Below are 26,532 nucleotides of genomic sequence, written 5' to 3' on the forward strand. Positions count from 1 at the left end.
AGTAGATTTAAAACTTCTCCTCAGTCTAAAAAAGAAAACAATTACCTTTTTTCCATTATCTACATCAGATTACTGTTGTTGTACAAAATTGTATTTTATCAAACGTAAAAGAAATAAATCACAATCTTAATCAATTTATCGATCACTTAACTGTATTTAACTTTACGTAATAGATTTTTTTTTTTGCACATTTTTTGGACCGCCAAAAAATATTTAATAATTGAAACGACCTTGAGAAGTCATAAAAGAATAATAAATAGACGTGAAGGACGAAGGTCAAGTTCTCAGTTTTACGTATTTATTTCTTACTAAAACAGAATTTATTTTATAGTTTCAAAGAAAAAAATAACAACACCTAATGAATAGTTAACCTTGTGTATTGTTACTGTTATTTTTAAGCTAATTAATTTAAAAAAATAATAGTTTATTCGAGTCTTTTTACAAGGGAGGAAACTCATTAAGGCTGAGTAAAAATCACCAAAAAAAAAAAATTTTATAAGTAATAAGTTCATACTCTATAAATTCCTAACACAGTCTATTAATTTAATTAATAATCTTTATGGATTCTATATGGAAATTATTATTATATATATATATTATTTTTTTTTTGTTGGAAGAGATAAAATCCCAGATGGGAATGATTACTTTTAGACAGGTGCTCTACCACTTTCTTCTAAAAAGTACAACCCGTCTTTCAACGCAAGGTTGTCAAGTACCGTTACCTATCGTTCCGTCACCTAATTTTCCCATAACACGTGACCGTCGGTAATTTTTTGGATTGGTGGGAAGTTTACGTACCGTTATCACGCAGTCGAGACCCAGTTATTAGAGGAATAACATAAAATTTACACTCTTCTCTCCATTCACAAAAACTTTTACACCATTCGCCGATGATCCGTTGTACCACTTAAATATGTACGTCTTCTGGTGTAAAATATAATTTTTTTAATATGTTTTATGTATATTAATACTATAGATTATTAAAAGGATACACTATAAATATGGTAAGTTACACTATTTTTTTTTAACGTTTTTTTTTACTCGTCTTCTCCATCTTCTTCTTCGTTACTCCTTATTGTAAAAGATTTTTTTTTCTGGTGTAATTTACTGTTTTGAATGTTTTTAAATATATTTTATTACTTTAAAAGTGTAATTGAATCTAGGCTAAATAATAACTTTTGTGTCGGCACCTGACCCGAGGCAGAAGTTCTCTATAAAGTTTCCTGTTGTTGATGATTTTTATTATCCTTTTGTCTTCTGAAAAATGACCCTAAACGAAAGTAGTTCGTGTAGTTTATTAAAAAAATAAATAAATTTACTGATCTAATTTCTCTTAAATTACTTTCTAACTGAATAAATTATCATTAGATTGTTGAAGATTAATGAAGGTTTTCATTAGAGATGTTGTTGTATTCGTTTCTATTTAAATATATATTCTTTTTATGTTTAAAAAAAAGGGTTGATTTTACATTGCAGTATTGTCATTCTTCTCTTTGGTATTTAACATATTTACGAAAAGCACGCTATTACTACTTCATTGTGGCGTAAAGTAGGACGTGGATCGAGTTATAACTAAAGTATACAGATGTCGAAACGGTTTACGACAATTGTCATTAATAATGGTTATTTATTTATTTTAAAAGAATAGTTAATTTTAAAAGAAAAGAGAAAAAAAATCCTTAATAATTTAAGATTTTATATACGTGATAAGTTTATTTAAAGGTGAACAATTAAAGAAAACTCTGGTTTTGTTCTCCCCCTTTAGGAACTTGTTTCCATTTATATTGTCTAAGAATAAATAGTATATTAAATCTGTAAGATAAATAAATATAGGCCAAGGGTAATTGATTTTTTTTATTTATTTATTTGTTTCTGGTATATTTTTTGATATTAATATAATAAAAAAGAAGCTTTAAATGTTCAGAATGGAGTGTTGTAAACACTAAAAGTATACAGAAAAGTAGTGTAAAGTTTGAGTTAAAGAAGCAATTTATTACGTTAAACAATACAAATAAATTTAATCCCGTGTTTTAATTATGTAAAGTTTATGTTTCTTGTATATAAAAATTTGCGAGTGGTAATATCTGTTTTGAATACGTCATTAAAAACATCGATTATATCCGGAAAAAAGACCACTTTAGAAGAGATAAAATTATTTTGTGTATCACGATTAAACATTTAAAAATCCCATCGTGACACGTGTATAGAAAAAGAAAAAAAGATCACGAATAAGTGATTGGAGAGGTTCTAAACTCGATTCATCTACAGAAAAGGGGTCAAGGCTCAAACGACGTCCTCTCTACAAAAGTGGTCATTACGTATAATTGCACAAGTGGAGTGTAAAACTTTCATCAAATACAGAAAACAATACTTTTATACTAGTAAAATGTAATTGCATACGTTGAAGATTGCATCTTTGAAGATTCAAAGGATTCGAATTCCGTCACGAATTTCACTTTCACTAACAAATTGTATACTTTGTAACGTGTTTGTAAATGATGAAAAGATTCTTTTAATTCTTTTTTTTTTTTTTATTTCTTCAACTCTATACTTTTCCTGCTGGGGTACGAGTTCTCTTACCTTTTCCTCTACTCGTAAATGATTTACTTTTTTAATATCCGGTTATGTGGGAGAAGTTCATTTTCTCAGAAACCTGCTTGACCTTGTCGAAATTTCCGAAAGAACGATTTACTGTAATACATCTTGTTTTTTTTTTACTCTCTCGTATACAAAGATGTAACAGTTTGATAACCGTTCCGTGAGAATTGGGTGAATGTTCATCTTTAGTTCTCTTATACCTTTAGTGAAAGCTTTACTCTATACTAAACCTTCCTATTTACACGATGTTTTAAAGGGGGTTACGTTCGAAAGTGTACTAAACACGTGTTAGATATACACACCGAAATATTCATTATTTAATTAGTATGGAGTTCACGCTAGTAACACGCCTTCGTCACTTGTTAAAAAGCAAATTATTCGTATTCAGAAATTGTCTAGAAAGTGTAACAAGGTCATCAACTATTCTAAAGTTTTGTTTTCCTCAAGGCGTTGTTGACTTTCGAACTTTCTTTTCTTATTTTTTAATAATAATAACTTGATAAGATGTGATATATTAGAGTGTTTTTAATTGCGGGGTGGTTTTAGGAATTTCTAACCAAGCATATTATAAAATATTTAAGTTAATATTCCAGATAGCTTCGTGGTACTTAAAACCTGTTGAGTTGAATAAAAAAAAAAGGAAAAAGAAACCAGACTATCGATAATAATCTAGAGCGAAGTCATGCTGTTGAGTAGAATGAACATTTTATGAGATTCTCGATAACGTTGTTGATCCCCCCCTTGATATGTAACGTTCTGTCTTGAATTAATCTCTTAAAAAACACCTCTTTTCTCTCGTGATGTGAATAAAATATTATATATATATTTTTAAAAAAATACATAAATATTCTTCGTACGTTAACAAATTTTGACGTATTTTATCGATTGTTAAACATGATCACACCAGTTAAACACGATCAAATTTTTCTAATCTTTTGTTTTATTATTATCAAATTGTTTCTTGTGTAAGTATTTTTGTAATCGTTCCTCTAAAATTCTCAATGTTTTAGTAATTATAAAGCTTTTTATTAACCTTAATAAACGTTATTTTATTCCAGACAAAGGTAATTTTATACGTAATATTATTATTCCTTTCTGTGGTCGTTAATCATCAGCAATTTGCAAGTAAGTTGGAAATTACTTTATGTAATAAGAAAATAATTTAGTTTATATATTTATTATAATTTCATTTAATTTTTAAGTAGAAAAAAAAATAAAATAAATGCTTTTCTCTCGAGGAAAATACAGGTATTCGCATTGTAGAATATAAAGGAAAGTAGGGCACAAACTTTTATCTAACGTCAAATCTTTACAGATATTATCCTGAATTTTCATTTATATAGAATAAAATAACTTAAAGATTTAAGTTAAAGAAAGGGTGTGCCGTATTTTACGATTAGTAACGAAAGTAAATTGACGGATAGTTCTGTTGTAACGACTTATCCATTGAGTAGAAGTATGAGAGAGAGAGGACGTTGACAGAAGAAAAATATATAATTTTTCTTTGATTTGTCCTAAAAATTTCTTATTTTTTAACTTATTCTTCGATGTCCCGATTAGTGAAGCTCACTTATCATCCATCAAATACGAGTTAAACACAATAAAATTGAAGAAAATCAAATCTTTTATCTATTCATTTGTAAACAGATTAAACGTAACGATAATTGAAAGCAGACCCTTTTTTTCTTTACTTCATTTAACAATAAAATAACATATTTAGGTCAGTTACGTAATGTTTGGTGAGATAATTACAATTAAAACAAGAGTTAATTAAGACGTTAATTACACTGACCTATCTTTCTTACCTTTTGTTTACTCGTTACTTAATCATATTGTTACACCTTTAGATGCCGGCAGAAATGAGAAAAAGATCGTTTGTTATTACACTAATTGGTCACAATACAGACCAAAAATTGGACAGTTTTTTCCAGAGGATATCGATCCTCATTTATGTACCCATTTACTTTTTGCATTCGGATGGATGAAGAAACATAAAGTATCGGCTTTTGATCCCGCCGACATCACTAAAAATGGAAAGAAGGGAATGTACGATAGGTTAACAGAATTAAGAGAGAAAAATCCACGTATGAAAGTATTACTCGCTGTCGGTACGTATTTATTATTATAATATACAAATGAATTATATATTAGTTCTGTTAGAACAATTATCCAGTGTTTAATAAAATGGATCGTAATTTTACAGGGGGATGGTCGTTCGGAACGGAAAAGTTTAAAGACATGGCAAAGAGTCAATATAACAGGCAACTTTTTATATTTAGTGCCTTAGATTTTCTACGAGAACATAATTTCGACGGTTTAGATCTAGATTGGGAGTTTCCTAGAGGACCCGACGACAAAAAGAATTTTGTATCCTTATTAAAGGTAAATAAAACATTTAAAAAAAAAAGATATAAAAGTATATAATATTAAAATTAATTTTAAAAATTCTATATAGGAATTAAGAGAAGCATTCGAAGAAGAAGCTAGAGAAACGAAACAACCGAAATTATTACTAACTGCTGCTGTATCTGCAGGTGCAGAGGTTGTCAGAACAGGATACGATATCCCAGCTATTGGAGCGTAAGTTGTGAATAATTTTCCAACTATTTTGCTTATAACCTACTTTAATTAACTAAACACGTGTTTCTGTAGGTATGTAGATTTTGTCAATGTTATGTCGTACGATTTCCATGGAAAATGGGAGAGCCAAACTGGACATAACAGTCCTTTGTATGCTAGCAAGAATGAAACAACTTGGAGGAAACAACTTTGTTTGGTAACTTTCAGCAATTATTAACATAGAAAAATCTTTATTGTTTTAATAAAATATTCCTAACCTATATACAAATAAAAACTGAAAATATTTTTAAAATTATTCAGGGTCAAATTTCAGATTTCCTCAAAGATCTAAAAAAACTTTTTCTAAAATATTTTTTTTTTTCCTCATTTATTTTTTCCAATGTATCAAAATGATGGATATTTTTATATATTCATAAGAATTTTCCTTATTTTTTAATAGATTATATCTCCTTACATTCTTCATACACCACCAAGGGGTACCTTCATTTATAAAACAATGACCTACATTTTATTTTAGAATATTTTTACTGATTTAAAAAAAAAAAAAAAAAATAGAACTAATAATGAGTAATAAAATTATATTTATTTTCTTAAATTTATTGAGGATTTTGGTGTAAAAATGTGGGAAAGATTGGGAACACCCAAAGAAAAGATCGTGGTCGGAATGCCCACTTATGGTAGAAGCTTTACCTTATCTAATCCTAAACAACATGGCTTCAATGCTCCTGCAATTGGAGGAGGAACAGCTGGAGAATATACGAGAGAAGAAGGTTTCCTCAGTTATTACGAAGTGAGCCATTTTTCTTTACATAAAAGTTTCATATTTTAAAGGTTTTTATCTAATGTAACAATTCCTAGATATGTGATATGTTGAAAAAAGGAGCAACATACGTCTGGGACGACGAACAGAAGGTACCATACTTACACACTGGAGATCAGTGGGTTGGATTCGATGACGAGAAGAGTATTCGATTGAAGGTAATTTTTGATAAACAAAGGAGTAAATTTCAATTATATATATATATATTTGTAATATTTCTTCTCTATTTCTTGATAAAATATAAATTTCTGTAATTATTTTTAGGCCAGGTGGGTGGTAGAAAATAACTATGCTGGAGCAATGGTCTGGACAGTAGACATGGATGATTTTAGAGGTATCTGTAATGGCAAGAGTTATCCTTTAATATCTGCTATTAAGGAAGAACTCTTAGGAAAATCTAGTAGGTCCGTGTCCAAGAGTTCTCGTGTATTTCCTACGAGAAGCCAAAAATTTCCTATAAGAAGAGTCACTGTTAATTTAAAACCTACTACCGAGGCACCTGAAGTAGTGGAAGTACCAGAACCTGGTATTTACGCAAAATTTAACTAATAATAGCTTCAATCAATAATTTTTTTTTACTAATATTTTGTTAATTTCTACTAGAAACGAATGCTCGAGTGGTTTGTTATTACACGAATTGGTCGACAAAAAGACCAAAGAAAGGAAAATTCTCACCAGAAGACATCGAGCCTTTTCTTTGTACACATATTGTTTACGCATTTGCCGGAATTCAAGATAACAAAATATCACCAACAGAAGAAGAAGACGTCTCGGATGGTTATAGTCGTGTAATAGATCTGAAGAAAAAAAATCCCTCTTTGAAAGTACTTTTGGGAATTGGTGGATGGATGGTTGGATCGGCTCCATTTAAAAACCTGACCGAAACGGGTTACAGGTAGACTTTTTTAGAAAACAATTACATATTTTTCAGGAAGAATTGTTTAATTTTCTGAATTATTCACCTTCCTTACAGGAAGATGTCATTTATCTTCAATGCAATGGAGTTTTTAAGAGAACACGGTTTCGACGGTTTAGATGTCAATTGGGAATTTCCACGTGGAGCGGAGGATAAAGAAAAATATTCATCTTTTATTAAAGTATTTAATAAATTATAGTAATATTATAATTCTATAATATATATAAAATGTTTATAAAATAAATAATTTACAGGATCTTCGATTAGCTTTCGAGGGGGAATCAAAAACTTCAGACAAACCAAGATTACTTCTTTCGGCTGCTGTTCCTGCCAGTTTCGAAGCAATTGCTGCGGGTTATGATGTAACAGTTATAAATGAGTAAGAATTAATCCTTTTTAATAAGTAATAAATTTAAAAGTAAAATCTAGGACAATCTGATTATTCTTCTCTAAAATTCTTTTTAGATACGTGGATATGTTGAATGTATTAACATACGATTTTCATGGAGACTGGGAACGACAAGTAGGACATAACAGCCCTCTATTTTCTCTAGAAAGTTCCAGCGATTATCAAAAAAAACTTACAGTGGTGAGTTAAATATTTTGATTTACTCTCACGTGTTTGATTTTTATATATTTTTTTAAAATGTATATTGGTTTAACCATTGTAGGATTTTAGTGCTAGCGAATGGATAAAGAAGGGTGCATCGAAAGAAAAATTAGTTATAGGTATGCCGACATACGGACGTACTTTTACGTTGACTAATCTCACTCTCACCGACATCGGTGCTCCTGCCAAAGATGGTGGCAAACCGGGAAAATATACTAGAGAATCCGGTTTTCTAGCATTCTACGAAGTAAATATATATAAATTTAACGAATATTATAGGAAATTTTGTATTGTTTTCTTTAAATTAAATTTTATAATTTTCTAGATATGCGACTTGTTAAAATCTGGTGCCACTTTGGTATGGGATAACGAACAAATGGTACCATACGCTTACAAAGGTGATCAATGGGTTGGATTTGACGATCAAAGAAGTTTTAAATCAAAGGCAAATCACTTTACAAAGTTATTTATTTATATTTTATTTAATACAGTATTTGTAATTAATATTCGAAGAAATTATATTTTACGAATAGGTAAAATGGTTAAAAGAACAGGGATATAGTGGAGTCATGATTTGGTCCGTAGATTTGGATGACTTCAGAGGATCTTGTACGGGGGAGAAGTTTCCATTAATCAAAACAATTAAGGAAGAGTTGAAAGGTTATACAGTTGCCAATTTACAAGCTCAAAGTAGCAATGTTCACAAGACTTACGGTCAAGCTGTGGGTGAGTATTACCAATTATTGAAGTGTTTTAAGAAACTACAGAAAAATCCCTTTAAAAAATACATAAATGTAATGATATTTACTTTACAGAAGAAGTGAAAGCAGTAAATTGCAACGAAGAAGATGGACATATTAGTTATCACTCGGATAAGAAAGATTGCACAAAATATTACATGTGCGAAGGTAGAAGAAGGCACCACATGCCGTGTCCACATAATTTGGTGTTTAACGAAGACGAAAGCGTTTGCGATTGGCCAGAAAATGTACCGGGTTGTTACATCACCGGATAAAAACCCACCTAATAAAATACAGTATAAGTAATGTTATCAACAACGTAAAATACATGTAAAATAGTAACGCAGACATTAATTAAAGTGTCGCACTTTTAACCAAGTAGAATTTATTCGGATGTATATTTATAAATTTGTTCGTTTAGGCACTCTGTGCCATATATATATATTTTTTTTAAACGGAATTAAATTCGCCTAAACGTGATTACTTACTGATATTTATGGACTTATATACAATATAAGTCCATAATTTTTTTTTACATATTATTTCAATAACTTCTATTATTTTTAAGCTTGTAGACTGTAAAAAAAAGAAAGGAACTTAGATATTATTTGTTTATTAATTTTTAAGTTATAAAAACATTTGTATCCATTTAAAGAAGAATTGTGTAAAATATTAATTAAATTCTTTAAGGGAAAGAAATGTTAATTTTCAATAAATTAACCCATCCTTATTTGGATAAAACAAGTAATTTTATACAATTTATCAATAATATTTTATGGGAAAAAAATTCAAAATTGTCAAAAATTTAATTTTTATTTTTACAAAATGAAGAAATTCTTCTTCAATAGTTAAGGACAATCCTGTAAATTTCTGTGTCCTAAAATCATCAATTTTGTATGGAAAATCTTTGTATTTGGGCACGTATTTATTGCAGAAAGGGTCCAACAATTTAAAAGCATTGTTTCTGAAGTGTTCGAATGCTTATTTTATCAATTAAGCACACTTTACTAAGAGACGGGGTAAGATGACGAATACAATACGATGTTAGAAAAGTTGATTTAAGTTATTTTTTCTTATATATTTATATAATATATGCAACATTTAGAATTGAAACAAGTTCTAAGAAAACGAAGATNGTGATGTGAATAAAATATTATATATATATTTTTAAAAAAATACATAAATATTCTTCGTACGTTAACAAATTTTGACGTATTTTATCGATTGTTAAACATGATCACACCAGTTAAACACGATCAAATTTTTCTAATCTTTTGTTTTATTATTATCAAATTGTTTCTTGTGTAAGTATTTTTGTAATCGTTCCTCTAAAATTCTCAATGTTTTAGTAATTATAAAGCTTTTTATTAACCTTAATAAACGTTATTTTATTCCAGACAAAGGTAATTTTATACGTAATATTATTATTCCTTTCTGTGGTCGTTAATCATCAGCAATTTGCAAGTAAGTTGGAAATTACTTTATGTAATAAGAAAATAATTTAGTTTATATATTTATTATAATTTCATTTAATTTTTAAGTAGAAAAAAAAATAAAATAAATGCTTTTCTCTCGAGGAAAATACAGGTATTCGCATTGTAGAATATAAAGGAAAGTAGGGCACAAACTTTTATCTAACGTCAAATCTTTACAGATATTATCCTGAATTTTCATTTATATAGAATAAAATAACTTAAAGATTTAAGTTAAAGAAAGGGTGTGCCGTATTTTACGATTAGTAACGAAAGTAAATTGACGGATAGTTCTGTTGTAACGACTTATCCATTGAGTAGAAGTATGAGAGAGAGAGGACGTTGACAGAAGAAAAATATATAATTTTTCTTTGATTTGTCCTAAAAATTTCTTATTTTTTAACTTATTCTTCGATGTCCCGATTAGTGAAGCTCACTTATCATCCATCAAATACGAGTTAAACACAATAAAATTGAAGAAAATCAAATCTTTTATCTATTCATTTGTAAACAGATTAAACGTAACGATAATTGAAAGCAGACCCTTTTTTTCTTTACTTCATTCAACAATAAAATAACATATTTAGGTCAGTTACGTAATGTTTGGTGAGATAATTACAATTAAAATTGAATTTTACATTAATTCGTTATCGATATGACTGTAAAAAAGGTGAGGGGGTGTATATTTTCGGTGTTTATAACCAACCCCCGATTTGTCTGACGGCTTCTGTAATTTCGCGGTGTACAAGAGCGCTCACTCCATCATCCGGATTCTGTACATCCGCATAATCGGGAGTAGGAATCTTGATATCGATTTTGTTCTCGGATCCGGAATATTTACCACAGTTGCTGTGCCCTCGCAGTACGAAATGGTTCCTGTACGAAACAGGAAGCGGAAACGACTTAGGGGATCTCCCCTGTCGTTCTTTAACATCCGACAGAAGATCCGGAGGTAGAGATGCGAACGATTCGTTGGAAACGTGTCCGGAAGTGTGACTACTCGCCGGGCGGAAAAAGAAACCACTAGAATAAGTATCTTCTACGGACGTGATGCCTTTGACCTTCGACCTATTCTCCGACCTGCTACGTGGAGTTCGATGACTTCCGGACTTGCTACTTCTGTCGGCGGATCGGCTACGAGTTTCTGGAACCAAAGCTGGGTACTGCCACGTGATGGCACTATCAGAATCCGATTCGCTGAGAGCCGAATCGTCGTCTCTTCTGGAACCATTTTTTGGTTTCTTGTCGTCCTTGTCAGATACGTAATCGTCTGTGGCCGATCGGAAACCGATGGGTGGTCTAATTGTAGGGATATCGATCAAAATCTCTTCGTTTTCTGCTTGATTATTCTCTTCCGCCATGAAATAGTCGTCGGTTATAGAGCTGTGTCTACCAGAATCTGTCACCACTTCGCTGGAATCACTGGCATTTCCTTTGACCATGCTCAGGGCACTCTACAATATAAGTGTTAAATATATAACTATGATCACGTGGTTGAATTTTTGGCAAATTTCATACATTCATTTGCCATTAACACATAGGAAAAAGCCACGTAAAGACTACAGATCTTAGTTAAATCGTTAAATATTCCTCTATTTTTATAAGAGAAAAACATATTCGAATGTTCATTATTCTAAGTATTAGTAAATGTTATTAAGTAAAATATTAAATTTAAAATAAAATTAAATAGTAAATATCGCATATAAAATAATGAATATTTAGTTAAATTATTGAATATTCTTATTTAAAATGATAAATCTGCAAGTTTATTATCTTAAATGCATTATAAATAAATTAAATAATTACCTGGAAACTGATCTTAAATGATAATTACTAAGATAAACAAACAATATTAAAAATCCAAGACAATTAAAATAGAAAAATAAATATTTAAAAAAATAAAGATAAATATATTTGAGTAATGTTAAAATACTTTATTGAAAGGTGAAATCGCATTTACCACTGGAGAAAGTCAGACAGTTAAAAGTCACCACACCCAGGTCGTGTCAAGCATTATTTTAAAAATAAAATAAACATCTGTCTAACATTTTGATCCGTCTGCAAAGCTCCAGATAAATTATTGACAAGAAAAAAAGTTATATTTAAACTTCAACCTTTTAACATTATTAACTACGTACAGTCGACCCCCCCATAACACTGTTAATTATTCCGTTTTATATGAATTCCATGTTGTACGAGTCACTTAGATTTTACAAATACGTGAGCCGTTCACAGCCCTGTACACGTATTTGTAAAATCTAAGTGACTCGTACAACATAGAATTCATATAAAACGGAATAATCAATAGGGGGGGTCGACTGTACAGTGAAACGTGCCTTTCATTCAACAACACTTACATTCTATATCGGGTGTGAAATGATTACTCTTTATTCTTTATAAAAAATCATATAAAACAATGGTATAATTAAAAATATATAAATATTTATTAATTTATTTACTTTAGTATCTTGTAATTCCTTCCTTAAAATGGTGACTTCTTGATCCAAATCGTCGCATTTTTCTTTGAGCTGTGTGTGTGTGTTTTTTTTAAATTTATTATTATTTTTATTAACACTTCCATTTTTATATTATAATCAGAGTTGGCTCGAAACCCGGATCGACAAGTTTCGAAGGTGGAGAATTTAATTTGATATCAACCTTGATCGAACGAAACGATCGCCTACAGCAATCCTATGTATCGAGTCAACCCAGATTATAATTAAAGACAAAATAAGTAACAAACCTCTCTCTCGATTTGCATTAAACATATTTTATCGTCTTCTAATTTCTATAAAATAAAAAATATATATATTTAACATGTAAAAATACTTATATATAAGTTATATTTAAGCTTTGAAAAGTATGCTTTTACCTTCAGAGCTTTCCTCAATAGTATGATCTATAAAAGGGTGACATATAAATTCATTTTTTACAATAAATTATTCGTATAAAATTTGAATTTATTTAAATTTAAATGTTACCTCTTGTTGTAATTTCACGTTTTCCATTGATAAATGACGTCTTTCTCCCATATCGTTCTCTACGTCGATACAATTTTCTTTCCATTTTTTAATTTCGCTCCAAATTTCGTCGTCACTCGCTACGTTTTTTGCGTGCATTTTCTGTATTAAAACTCATAAATTACTATAAATTTAATGGTTAATTAAATTATTTTAACTAATTTAGTAATTATTTCCAAAAATAAAAGCGATTTAAACAATAAAATATGGATTAATCTTCTTGTAAATTTCACCATAATGCTAAAAAAATCTTAACAAATTAATCCATCCCATCCTTATTTGGATAAAACAAGTAATTTTATACAATTTATCAATAATATTTTATGGGAAAAAAATTCAAAATTGTCAAAAATTTAATTTTTATTTTTACAAAATGAAGAAATTCTTCTTCAATAGTTAAGGACAATCCTGTAAATTTCTGTGTCCTAAAATCATCAATTTTNTTTAAATGACTCGTACAACATGGAATTCATATAAAACGTACTAAAAATATGAAGTCGCAACACTCACAATTTCGATGGCTTTCATATCCAATCCGGCTTCCTCTAGTTCACACTGTAATCTTATTTTCTCTGATAATTTCGGGCATTTTTTAAGTAAAGTATTAAGAAAAGACAAAGTAATCCTCTGTTTAAACACACATACAAAAAAAAAGTAGAAGTTATAATGGATTAAAACGTATAAATCGCATTAAAAAAAAAAAGACATGATTAGAATACCTCAAATCCGGGAGGAGTAGTTACATTTCCATTCAAGATGGCCACCAAAAATTTAAATCTGACAGACTCTCCATAAATAACTCTTATTTGAGACATAGCTTCTAACACTTTGTTATAACCACGAGAGCTTGTGTTACAACATTTAGTAAGTAACTATAAAAGATGATAAATTACACTTTTATGATTTTAATTTGGATATAAAAATATAAATAAATTTTATAGCTTAGTTTAAAGATCACGTTTTATAGAAATATCGTTTTATCTGATGAATAATTTATAACGTTTTTTTTTCTTTAAAAGAATAAGGATAGAAGTTGTATTTTAAGGCTGTTAAGATCTACAGTTTAGGGATTAAGTAATAAAGTAAATTAGATTTAATATTGTTACGTTACGAGCGAATTGACTTCAAAAAAATCCAAATTGTAATCATACCTCTAATGCTACTAGACGAGACTTACTGTAATTACTCATAATGCAATTAGCTATGGTAGAAAGTCCATCGTTATGTTCTGTCATTTCTTCGATTGCTTTCTAAAAATATTGAAAAACAAATTAAATTTTCATCATTAAATTTTATAAAAAATTCAAAAAAAAAAAAATACACTAACCGAAGATCCGGAAATTAATTTTAAACACAGTAAACAATCATATTCTTCCGTCTGTTAAATAAAAAAAAAATGTAACTAGTAATTATAAAATAAAGTAACAGTTATCAAATATCGAGTGTAGTATCATTTATAAAAATAAAATAAAAAAAAAAGCATTAAATTATGGGTCTTTTGTAGTTGTGTACTTAACAGATATACATTACACAGGAGCATGCCTTTCAATTATATATCTATAACAATGGTTTAATAAATATCTAAGTAAAAAAAACAAACTATGGTGTATAATAACCTATGTGGTCGTACGATGCTAATAAGAAAGGGGGTAAAAAAAAAGTAAATTAAGTATAGCTCTATTAAATAGAAGAGCCATTTGTTCCCAACAATAACATGTCGTTCGTTTACCTGGGAATCTGTTGATAGTATCGTTTCCTGTTACGGGATTGTCAGCAGAACAAAGTATTATAAAATATTAATTACTATCAATTGAAAGAGAGAGTGAAATTATACGTAAAAAAAATTCAGTTTTATAGTCTTATAACGAATCGATTCCTTATTATTTTTGTGTAAGATTTACTCGAGTGACGTTTAGAAAAGTATCTTTAAGAGTCATTCTAAAAGACTTCTCACCCCAGGCAATTACTAGAAGAGGTCGTTCACATCGTTAAATTACTTAAAATTTTGAGAAAGTTTTACCCATTATGAAAATGATTACGTTGGTTTTTTTTTATTGATTTCTATCTTCTTTATTTTTAAAATATTAATGTTAATTCTATTATATTGAAGACATACCAAAGAACGTTTTAAAGAATATTGTTTGTCTCTGGATGTGTGAGTCTTGTCTCGTTTCTCGGGACACAAACGAAGAAGATCCAACAACCATTTCACACCTCTGTTAGTTTCGTTGATAAATTCGTCGATAAAACTAAAAAATTTTTAAGTAAATATACTTTTAAAATATACTTTTTTTAAATTTTAAGGATTTTCTTTTCTTTTTACCTTTTGGAACTTCTGAGATCTTCTTTTAATCTTTGTAATATTTCGCATATTTCGGGGATGTTCTTAGTCGTGCTCCTATCTGTTGCATCTTGATTATTATCAGAACGAAGATGATGCCTCAGTAGATAGATATAATCAGAAGAATTTAGATTCTAAAAAAAAAATAATTACAGTCTTATGAATATTTAAACGAATTTCTTAATAGTTAAGAACAGTATAAACAGTATTGTTTGAGTAATAAATATTTGCCAATACTCAACAGTAAAGACTTGTGTTTGTGGGCCAATAGTTTACAACTATACACAGAACAATTCTCGCATTTAAGAACTTAAAACTATGATATATAAACTATTCTTAACAGTAAAGAATGGTATACAGTCGACCCCCCCCTATAACACTGTTGATAATTCCGTTTTATATGAATTCCATGTTGTACGAGTCAGTTAGATTTTACAAATACGTGAGCCGTTCACAGCCCGGCACACGTATTTGTAAAATCTAAGTGACTCGTACAAAATGGAATTCATATAAAACGGAATTATCAACAGTGTTATAGGGGGTCGACTTGTATTTATTTCCGTGTATTACCTTAACAAAACGGTGTAAAATTTGATAGAAAGATTAACAATTTCGTGCTAAACGAAGCGAAAGAATTTTTTTACTCGATCTAATTACATAATTTCCTCGAAACGTTACTTAAGTTCGGCAATTTTCTTAAATTATATTGTATAAATATAGAAGAACGAAAATTCATTTAATTATAAATAAAATTTCTTTAAGTAAAGTTACAATTTACAGAGGAAGATTGAAGGAGGGAGGAGGGGGAAAAACTCTTAACAATTCTTTAGTCAATTCATTCTCATGTAAATTCTGAATTAAGAATGCGGACAAACCTTTTTATCTAAGACAAAGAACGATATTTATACACCATATTGTATATAGAAATGTTATATTATTGTTTAGAAGGTTAAGGACTGTTATTAAACAGAGGAAAAAAAAAAAAAAAACATTTCACCTTGGTTCGAAAACTCACACAATAAGTTCTAATTAGATAAAAGGTCGGTGGGTTATTTTATTTATAGACGTGAGAATTAAAAATTGTAGGCTAATATTTAATAAGTTAAAATGATAAAAAATCACTCATCCTTAAAAGACAAAACATCATTTTATAAAAAGAACAGAACACCCGTCGATAAACTATTAATAATTATATTTATTGAAGCAATCAATAATTATATTATTTCCGTCTTTGCTGCAATTCTTCCGCTCCGTCGAGCAGCGAATATCTGACAATTTTAATTATTTCGTTAGAAAAATATAGTTAAAATTCGAATATACAGGCCTATATATATATTAAAAATTTACCTTGTGAGGGTACACCTTTCCAACTAAGTAACCTTGAAGATGTCGTTTCCTATCTTCGTCTTCCGGTAACATGGTGTTACTATCGGTAGCGTACTTGAATGATAAGATTAAAAATAATTATTTTAAAAATATAACTAAAATAAAAATAAAGAAAACAATAAGTTCAACGAAGCATAAGGATAATTAGCGAGAGAGAAATTCTTAAGTAACTTCAATAGGAAACAATGAAATCATTGAAGAAAATACCACAAAGAGACGGTTGTGTACGAGGAAAAGTGCTTACATAATGATGCTAATGTCGAAAGTACGGCTCCATTCAAAAAAAAAAATAAATAGATAAAAATCGAGTTTTGAAGCTCTTAGAAAGCGAAAAGAAACAACTTTCTACGAAGCCAGAAGCATTTTAGGTGCGGAGAAATAGCAAACCCAGTACAAAAGTCCCAAACGAGCTGTAGGGGAGCTTCGAGCGAGATCAGATGATGATGATGCGATAGGTAATGCCCCCGAGTGAGATGGGCCGAGGCCAGTGACTACGAAATGTGAATGCCCTTGAAAGACCAACAATGGGCGATAAATCTGTCCGAGAAGGATGCGGCTAGACATGTCACTGTGTTAGTAAATGCTAGTTACATATAATACGATCGGACTAACACAATGAACCACTTCTTCGTCATCTTCATCATGCTAATTATGCACGAGACGATTTGAAAAGACTGGTTCTTCTTCGGATGCCATTCACGTAAAGGGCAAGAACAATGATATTGCCATAGAAAATGGTTTTCTGACGTTGAAATGTAGTATTGTACATTATAATTATTATATTCTAATCCGCAGAACAGGATGTAAAGACAATTTTCTACGTAATTGCTACTTTTTTTTTTAAATGTCATTACCATCGTGGCGTTTTTAAATGTTTAAGTACTACTCCATGATTAATTATGTGACCAAACTTGACCTATTTACTAAAAATGAAATATGAATGCAAATAATCTTTCTTCCGATTGAAATTACCAGTTTAAAAACTCTAAAAATTAAATAAAGTCGAAGACATCTCAACTGCACTTCTACCGAGGACATATCTTTATACGTAACGAAAATAGACAATGAATCGTATAAATCTAACATTTGTAAAGGTTTAAAATAACTACAAGAAGCCTTAAAAAAAGGGCATTAAAAACAAATTTAAGAAAAATCACAAGGGGATGATTATACAGTAATAAACTTTAGTTAAATATAGTATTTAATTACTTTTTATCCTCCATTAACTAATTTTAAACAAATTTTTCAAATGCCACAATAGTAATTAAAACTTTTTATTTTTTTACAATATACTTTTCACATATTATATACAAAATAAAAATATATTAATATTTTTTTTTGTGGGTTGTAATGCATGAAATTTTGAATGAGAAAAAGAACTGTTCCAAGTGAGTAATTATTTAGGTTAGATGCTGTACCCAAAAAAAAGTGCTTGCAACGTTTATTATATTATTATTATTCCTACTGAGTCATTTCAATGAATATATATATATAAAACAAATAAATAAATAAACGATATATTATAATATCTTAAATAACTAAAAAATTCGGTCATACACTTAAAAAAATTTAATGCACTTATTGAATTTATTTATTAAATTGATACATTAAAAACAATTACATTTATTATTTAGGGAATATTTTAGAATATTAAGAGGTCATAACAGACAAAATTTCGACACCAATTCCTATTTCTAAGAAGATAATAAGCACTTCCTTATTGGTAACTATTTACAGAGGATATAGAAAATCCGATATTGTCTCTCACTTAACAATACCCGAAACTTTCTTAACAAGAATGCAATACGACAAGCCATTAAAATATAAATAAAGAAAACAGAGTCGAGATATAGAAACAGGATTTTCGACCCCATTTTTCAGGGTTAAACGTTTTCGTAACAGAACATATAATATTTTACGAAATATCACCGAAAACTTTTACATTTACTTCAAGAAATCTTTGTTAGAAAGGGTATTATAACAAAGTAATTAAAAAAAAAAAAATACGACTAAGTCATTAAACGTTGAAAGTACATAAAGAGAGTGAGTAACGAGTAGGTGCGGAAACATCAAAGTGATAAAAACTTACTTTAAGGTTGTTGAGAGGGTCGTAATTTAGTAAAGAAGGTGAAATTAATACCCGATGACCTTTTCTATTAAGTATTTGTAAGAAAATTGGAGAAGAAAAGAAAAGACGAGGTACTCACCGTATACATTCTGTGTTTATTGTATGGAGGGATAAATAAAATCGAGGGACAGACCGTTGAACACAAGTTATTTTCCTAATACGAGTGAATGTACCATTTCCTGATATTTTCAGTATTTTCCGCGTAAATCCAAAAATCCGGAAACATCTTACCCTCGTTATCGGGTCAGTTTTAGCAGTTCAATAAGCTGATGCAGCATAAAAATAGGGCAAATAAATTTTTTTTTTTGGTAGAAAATCTTCAAAAAAAAAAAATATACTCTTTTCCTCCCTCATATTGTTTACAGTTTAACAATAACTATTACTCGAATCTTAATCCCGTGAACAGAAGAAGAAAAAAAAAATGTAGAACAAGGTTTGATCTATAAAGTTTATTAGTATCTAAACTATCAATAACCTAAATGGGTTATATTTACCTCGAAACACATGAAAAATTCTACTTGTATACACTGAAAATTCTACTTGTATATTGAAAATTCTACTTGTATACACTGAAAATTCTACTTGTATACTGAAAATTCTACTGAAAGGTACGTGAATTTTTAATGAAGAAATACAATCGTCGATACAAAAATATACTTTAAATTCTAAAAAAAAAAATTCGAGAAGGGAATTGGGAGGAGCCAGTGTTCCGCCCTTCAATTTATTATTATTATTATTTTTTTTTTAATTGGGTAAATTTCCGGCAGCCAAACGTGATCGGATTTTTAATTAATTCCCTTCTTCGTCTAATTTTTTAAAAACTTAAAAAAAAAACAATAAATAAAAGTAAAAAAATTCAAAATTTCCCGTAAATTCTTTCTATAAAATACAAAAAAACACGTCAAAATCGATACAGTGTGCAAGACAGAAGAAGAAAAAAACAATTAAGACAAACCGACACACAGACGGTCTTTAGTAAAAATTATTTTAAAATCTTCATTTATAAAATAATTAAAAAAAAAAAAATAAGATTTACTTACGATAAAAATATAATAAAATATTTATATATTTTCCTTTAAATATCCTTAATAATCCGAGCGAATCTTGCACATTTCAAAGGAACGATAAAGAATAATATACGAGATATTCACACATCCATAATAACCTTGTTAGAATAGTTGCACTCTGCCGTCAGCCATTTTATATATAGTCAGTGTAAATGGCCGCATGGGGTCACGTGGTATGTCCTGCCGAGATTTTCTTAGTTCCGCGCTGTTTGCTTACAGTTTGTTAAAGCGATGGTTGTGATCACACCCCGTAAATACGTGATGTAATACTTAAATTTACAAAAAAAAAAAAAAAAAAATTCAAATAATCTAGATCGAGTCATTCTTAATAAATTTAACCGTAGATAAATTTATATGACACGTTACTTAATTGGAGGTATCAGGAAGTAAAAGTTGTGTGTTAGACGTAACAACACAGACACACGTTTTTAATGAAGTTTAAAAGGTATATAACGTTCTTTTTTTAAAGGTTTTCTAGCTAATTAGGAGCTGTAATGTCGATCCAAATCGGTAGTACCAAGCTACGATGTCGGAATTTTGTAACTGCTTCAGAATAACAATTGAATAGTTCGCTTTCTTTGGCATTGTTTCCCCTAGCAATGTTGCTAAGTTGTTATTAAATTTTCAAGTCTGTTTCTTCTATTGTAAGATATGAGATCGCTACGAGATGGAAAGTCACGCCAACCTCCACTAGAAAGTGACCCTTAGGTAATTTTTATTCGAAACTTCCCCCCCACCCCTCTCAACGTTCTCGACTCCCTACTAGACTTTTAGAGTATTAAATTTTATATACTTTCTAAGGGAATTTAAATATATATATACGTGTGTTCAAAACAAAATAAACTATTAACTTGGAGGCATTCAATTATCTTAAAGTGTTCAAGTGCATTCACACTGCGATGGTTTTTAAAATGAAAAATAAAATAAATAAATAAATGTGGGGGAAAAAAAGCATATTCTTTCGATGCTTACGTGCTGTTTAGTCTGTCAGGTGACTACGTATAATTACCGGAGTGGAAAAGAGTTCTGAGTTTTGTAATCCCAAGAATTGTGGTTCGATAAAAACAAGAAAAGTACAGGAAGATATATTTTTCATAGTAGATGACATTGCTTTCTTCTCGTAGCCTGGAGCTGGTGGGGGATGACACTGACCCGTACGGCACCACCACACAAAAGTCGACTCACCAAGAAAAAAAAAATAAAAATAAAATAAAAATGTACAAAGTGGTCCTTGACCTCCACTTTTACTATCATACGACGAGAAATTACGTTTATTTTCAAGTAAAAACATCACCAAAAACACATTTTTTTGGTGATATATTTACACACGAAACCATTAAACAATACAGAAGAATCTAATACACACCCCCACCGTTTATTTAAAGGAAAATTTAAAGGTATATAAGCTCATTAAGAAGTATTGTAAGGTGGGTACTATTTATATATTCATCTTATTAACGGTTTAAAGAGGTGAAAATGGATACAGATCTCTACTGACATTGATACAGATACAAAGCTTTCATTTTAAGAGCATTATGTCTTTTGAAGCGTGTGTTTTTTTTTATATAGGAGTTGGCTAATTAATATCACCGTCGGTAGTCGAAACTAATTAAAGTGGGAGTCGTTTGAAGGTAGTGAGAAAGGAGTAGAAAAGCAACCAACCAAAAAATCCCATTATAGAGAAAGATATAGAAACGAATGTGGTAATGAGAAGATATTGATTATTTCCTCGAAGGTACGTCGATCATGACGTGGGAACAGCAGTCATCAACCTCTAAAGCTGTCAGATTCTCTTCATCTTTTCACAAGAAGCTGTATGATTAATGAAGATATAGCGAACTTACTACGTGATGAATAATCACGTTTTGCAATTTCTATATTCGATATCTTATTACCATTGAAAATTTCTAACAATTCGAATAGGTCAGACCCTTAAAATTCCCTTTAAAAAAATGGCCTCATTCGAGATAACCAGGATCATTCGACACTTTATAATATGGAAAAAGAACGAAAGAAATAATAAAGATGCTAACTATTAAGACATATCTCTTAGAGCGTATAATTTAAGCCAATAATCAAAAATGGCATTTATATTTTTTGGAATGAGAATGATAGAGGTTATTCTGACGATTTCTAAAATAAAATGTCATTATCCCTTAAATCTGAGAGAAAACAATTTGCTAACTACATCAGATAACAGGTCAGAATTTACCCATTTATAATCGTTGCTTGGGGCTTGAAATTCTCTTTAATACAAAGTCTGGCAGGACCTGTTTCTACACTAGCGATCGTGATATTCTGACGTCATCATAAAATAACTTATATGAGAAGCCATAAACAAGACAACGAAATGTTAACATTTTGTTGTAAATTACAGTCTATGGCTCTATAATCTCATACATCCACACAAGAGAAAAAAAAAATATGGCCGACTTTTATATTATGACGTCAATTGTATTATGTAATTTTTAAATATTTAAAATTATTGGAAAATTATATTTCTATAAGAAGTGATCTTTTCTTTCAGCATCCATCCATTGTTTATTTAGTCGTATTATTTCACATACTTTACCTTACAATTTATAGAGATTTTCTTTATAAAATCACGTTCCGAGTTCAAACGTAGCCGACACCGAAGAACATAAATTCTAAAGGAGAATGTATGGTGTGGGTCGTTTTGGTATTTTCGGATTCCACACCCGTCTGTTGACATTTCTAACTGAAAATTTTCTAGAAATAATCCTAAATTTGAGAGTTTACAGTAAAAAATACACTTCCAAACTCTCTGTAATTTCTTAATTCTCGTATGTTTAACAATACGTTCTCTCTTCCTTAATTGCTTATTAATATATTAAAGAATTTCGTACGAAAAGAAAGAAGAATGTTTAAAAATATGTATTCGATACGATAATCGGCACAATAAACTTGAAACTGTTACGAATAATTTAACAAGAATGTGGCAATTTTTTGGATTTCCTCCTGTTTATTGGTTCGATGTCTCCTGGCTTTCCCCTGGTCGAAAAGTAAATAATGTCGACAATCGATGGCATTTTAGCCTGGTGTGGAGAAAAAAAAACGTGGATGCTTTCCTCACTTCCAGTTAATAATTTCGTCAATGTTTGACGTTAAATGCTAGAGACGAAGGTAAAACGTGAGGGATGTTCCATGGTTTAAAGTAAGTAATCTTGTCCATTGAGGCAACATTTCTTGTTTCGGACGAGGGAGGAGCGTGAAGTATTGTTCGACTGACAAGAAAATTGAGTGTATAAATCCTGTTGAACGGTATTAATTACAATGAAAGGAATACAAATAATTAATTATTCAATGACTTTTCTAAACTCCGTAAGGTTGGACTTCATTACAATTAGTCTACTCATCTACTTACGTAATTAGAGAATTATTAAGAATTCTAAACACTCGTTAGGTATTTATATTAAGAAAATACGGCTTATATAATTATATTTGAACTTCTCTATCTGGATGATCATCATCCAGAAAGATTCACTAATTAACATACACTTAAGTTTCTGCTAGGAGTCAGGTTTTACTCGAGGTAATTAATTAATTAATTTTGTTTACATAATTAAAAATGTTTACATATTACGTGTCTGGCATGTAATAGAAGAGAACATTTTCAAAGGAGATTATCATACAATTCTTTAAGCTTACGAAAGAAATTCGAGAAGGTGTGAAGGTACCTGGAAGCTAAAAGAAGATAAAGTCGTAAGTTTGATTTATATAGTTAATTTCTCTTCATTTATTTTTATCCGGAAGCAATCGCGTATATCTTACCTAAACGGGTAAGATATAGGCGATTACCCGTTTAGGTATTACTACATCGCTTCCAGGCAGACAAACCATCAATTTTTCTACACGAAAATCGAATTTAAGTAGGCAAGGCGCCTACCTAAACGTGTAGACGGATACCAACAAGGAGTCCTACGAGTGTATTGTAAGACGACAAAGTCCTCGATAGTTCTTCATAGTAAACCCATTCAATATGGGTTTCTTCGTGGTAACAACATAAGAATAGCGAAGTTCCTTATAGCGTTGTATTGATAAATCGCTAAATAGGGGGTTCCTCGTCGTAGTAGACGAATAGAATAGACGTACTGATGGCTCTATCATCCGTCATCCACGCGGAATTATTGCCTTTTTACAGTAAAAATATCTGATGGCACCCACACGAATGCCTCCCTTCGTAGTCGCACCACTGGTTTCACGCGTGATGTCAATTTGAAACCATCTTAAACATAATGGTCCTAATCGTACACGACGATAACTTTCTATTTCAATTGTCCATCAATGAAACAATTCGACATTAGTGTATTATTATTATTATTATTATTATTTAGAGTCATTCGAATAGTCACAACGTGATAAATTATAACGAATAAAATACCTTTTCGTGATTTAAAATTATTATTCTATAATCTAGAAAGATTTTCCTCTACGTTTTAAATAAAATTAACCTCATCTTAAGGGGTGCTCATTTTATTATTATTAGTATAACGTGCGCTTCTACGTAATTTTTTTCGCTCTCATTCAAATTAATGCTTTAAAAAAATCACCTTAAATTTCGAAATTTTGTTACTAGAGTATAAAAATCCTCGTGTATGACAGATAACAAAATAATTAAAAATAAAATAATTCTGGCATTATAACCGGGATAGAATTTGCGCGTAATAAACTGAATAACCTGTAGCTTAGGTCATATTTTTACGCGTAGGCCATTATTATTTGGTGGAAGGAAAGGGCCCGTCATACGTTATAGCTTAGGGCCACTCCGATTATAACTATTATACAGATGTTTCGTCGGGTACCATTATTCATTTTTGGTAGCAAAGCATCCGATTTTACAGTTTCGCACGCAATAATCCGGCATTTCAGACAAACACAAAGGGGTCCACTCTCGATGTTCTTATACAGGAACCGAGGTAATTACACGACGATTTTAAAAGTTTATTGCTAATCGTAATCCCTTTATTGCATAAACGATAGTAAAATTAAATGAAAAAATGGCGCGGTAACGCCTAATAATCACTGTTAGATATACACGCAAAGCTCCGAGTGTCTACCGGAAAGTTTTCCTCGCAGGATAACGTTCTCGTGTGGCCCACCCCTTAAAATTTCAAAGTAAAATTAAGTAAGGTAAATAATTTCTATAATAAATTTCACTATATATAAAAAAAATGACTCGGCATGAGAGAAATTTGTGCAAAAACTAACATCAAAGAGCATTCTTCGGCAGGAAGATACTTCTTTGAAAAGAAAAGAAAAGAAAAAACAAATAAATCATAAAAATCACCACAAAATTACGAAAGGGTAGTTAAAATAATTGCATAAATTAACGATAAATGCACGAAATTTCCTTCTGTCGTAGGTTAATGACGCTTCGTCTGTCGGTTAACAATCGGACTAATTTGTAAAGGATTTTTTTTTTGGTCCTCTTTTGGCTGCCATTTTGGATAACTTTTTTCGCTTTCACACCAGACAAATAACTTCCGTTCGACGTAAGACTCACGTGACAATGGCTCAGAAAATATTTAGACGAGGATACAAAAAAAAAAAAAAAAAACAGATATTAATTGTATATATCATTTACACGGGCTTACACTTAAGATATTTGTTAAAATAATTTGAATATTCGCTTGTTATCCTGTAAATATAAATTCATCAAACTGCAGGTTTTTCAATTGCGCGCTTGAAAAAAAGAAAAAAAATTAATGGAAAATTATATTAAAATTAATTTTGTATATAAATTCTAATTAGTTTTTTTACAATTCGCTCATTAAAAAAAATTACTTTTTGTTTTATTATTATGGGACTAAAATTAAGCCCGAAAGCACTTACCGCCATCTGTCGACATTTCTGCAAACTAATTGCGAAATAAATTTTATAGGAGATTTAAATGAGTGTTTCGTTATATAAATCGTTTTAATAAAATACAAAAAAAAAAAATGCATGTTGTATCGAAGTTTTAAGGGATTTAAACTACATTAAAACGGCGTCAATTTAATAAATAATTTGTTTATTTATTATTTCTTTTAATAAATTTAAATAGAGTAAAATAAATGAACTAGGTTATATCATACTGGATATAAGTTTTAAAACATTATCCTTTGAAAAAGAAATACAAGATACTGTTTCTAATTATTATAAAGTTGTAATTTCTCATAAAGATTAAAATAAAAACTGTTTAAACTCAAAAACATGTTTCCTCTACAATAATTAAAGGAGTGTGCATTGAATGTAATAACTGTCAAAAAATAATTTTCATAAAAGAATGTTAAAATATTATTCAATTAAAACAAGTTTAACTTTTTTGTTCCCTGAGCACCTTTTATTCTGCGGTGGGCCTGGTGTGACGCCGGTCCCGGGTCCTCGGAACCGAATGCGGCGAACCTTACTCGCCGCAGCCATTTGGCCGTCGCATCAGAATATACAATGATACTTTATAAATATAAATGTAAACAAGCTCTACTGTTAGTTTTTTTGAACCTTACTCTAGCATGACTTTCGTAGATAACTTGAATATAAAAACTGGAAGTGAAAATATAAATTTACCTGCAAGTATTTCTTTACATTTTATTATTTTATACTGTCAAAGGTAACGTAGGAAATTCAATTATTTAGAATTTTTTTTAGCAATTTAAAGAAAAAATAATAATTCAGATATATATATATTTTTATTTTTGATTAATTTGTTTCTCATATTTATATCAAATCAATAATAATAGTAAATTTATTTACTACTGTTTTAACTTAATGTAAATACAATTACCATAAAATGTTTTCAAATTAGTTATATAATACAGTAAAAATGTAAATTTATTACATTTTACAAGTATAAA

General features: G+C 29.8%; 2 protein-coding genes across 3 annotated transcripts in view; one reads left to right on the plus strand and one right to left on the minus strand.

Annotated features, from left to right (window-relative positions):
* Positions 1-759: 759 nt before the first annotated feature.
* On the plus strand, positions 760-8,805 carry LOC111630038 (probable chitinase 10). Of its 2 annotated transcripts, none has more exons than XM_023374042.1 (17): positions 760-1,004; positions 3,657-3,723; positions 4,446-4,706; positions 4,802-4,980; positions 5,054-5,178; positions 5,251-5,374; positions 5,783-5,968; positions 6,037-6,156; positions 6,263-6,524; positions 6,602-6,893; positions 6,972-7,095; positions 7,169-7,293; positions 7,380-7,503; positions 7,586-7,771; positions 7,850-7,969; positions 8,058-8,250; positions 8,343-8,805. In XM_023374042.1, exons 1-17 carry the CDS (start codon positions 1,002-1,004, stop codon positions 8,537-8,539), a joined length of 2,688 nt encoding a protein of 895 aa, XP_023229810.1. In that variant the 5' UTR covers positions 760-1,001; the 3' UTR covers positions 8,540-8,805. The 2 variants fall into 2 exon arrangements, with proteins under 2 accessions (XP_023229810.1, XP_023229809.1); XM_023374041.1 differs by having other exon boundaries at positions 761-1,004; positions 8,340-8,805.
* Positions 8,806-10,360: 1,555 nt separating this feature from the next.
* Positions 10,361-26,532, minus strand: part of LOC111630039 — a 39,528-nt gene continuing 23,356 nt past the window's right edge. Inside the window, exons 18-29 of the mRNA XM_023374043.1 lie at positions 16,445-16,537; positions 15,080-15,231; positions 14,873-15,005; positions 14,084-14,134; positions 13,908-14,006; positions 13,476-13,628; positions 13,267-13,383; positions 12,718-12,858; positions 12,609-12,635; positions 12,480-12,524; positions 12,196-12,264; positions 10,361-11,190 (exon numbers count right to left, since the gene is read on the minus strand). Coding sequence (XP_023229811.1) covers positions 10,432-11,190; positions 12,196-12,264; positions 12,480-12,524; positions 12,609-12,635; positions 12,718-12,858; positions 13,267-13,383; positions 13,476-13,628; positions 13,908-14,006; positions 14,084-14,134; positions 14,873-15,005; positions 15,080-15,231; positions 16,445-16,537 — 1,839 coding nt within the window. The 3' untranslated portion in view covers positions 10,361-10,431. The remainder of the gene's footprint in view (positions 11,191-12,195; positions 12,265-12,479; positions 12,525-12,608; positions 12,636-12,717; positions 12,859-13,266; positions 13,384-13,475; positions 13,629-13,907; positions 14,007-14,083; positions 14,135-14,872; positions 15,006-15,079; positions 15,232-16,444; positions 16,538-26,532) is intronic.

The sequence above is a fragment of the Centruroides sculpturatus genome, unplaced genomic scaffold (assembly GCF_000671375.1).
Source record: "Centruroides sculpturatus isolate CEXI.00-Female unplaced genomic scaffold, Cexi_2.0 scaffold646, whole genome shotgun sequence".
NCBI classification, from domain to species: domain Eukaryota; kingdom Metazoa; phylum Arthropoda; class Arachnida; order Scorpiones; family Buthidae; genus Centruroides; species Centruroides sculpturatus.

Excerpts from the sequence above, each read along its gene's own strand:
- LOC111630038 (XM_023374041.1), top strand. Across the intron at positions 3,724-4,445 it reads TAATCATCAGCAATTTGCAA|ATGCCGGCAGAAATGAGAAA; the intron begins GTAAGTTGGAAA and ends TTACACCTTTAG. Across the intron at positions 6,525-6,601 it reads AGTGGAAGTACCAGAACCTG|AAACGAATGCTCGAGTGGTT; the intron begins GTATTTACGCAA and ends AATTTCTACTAG.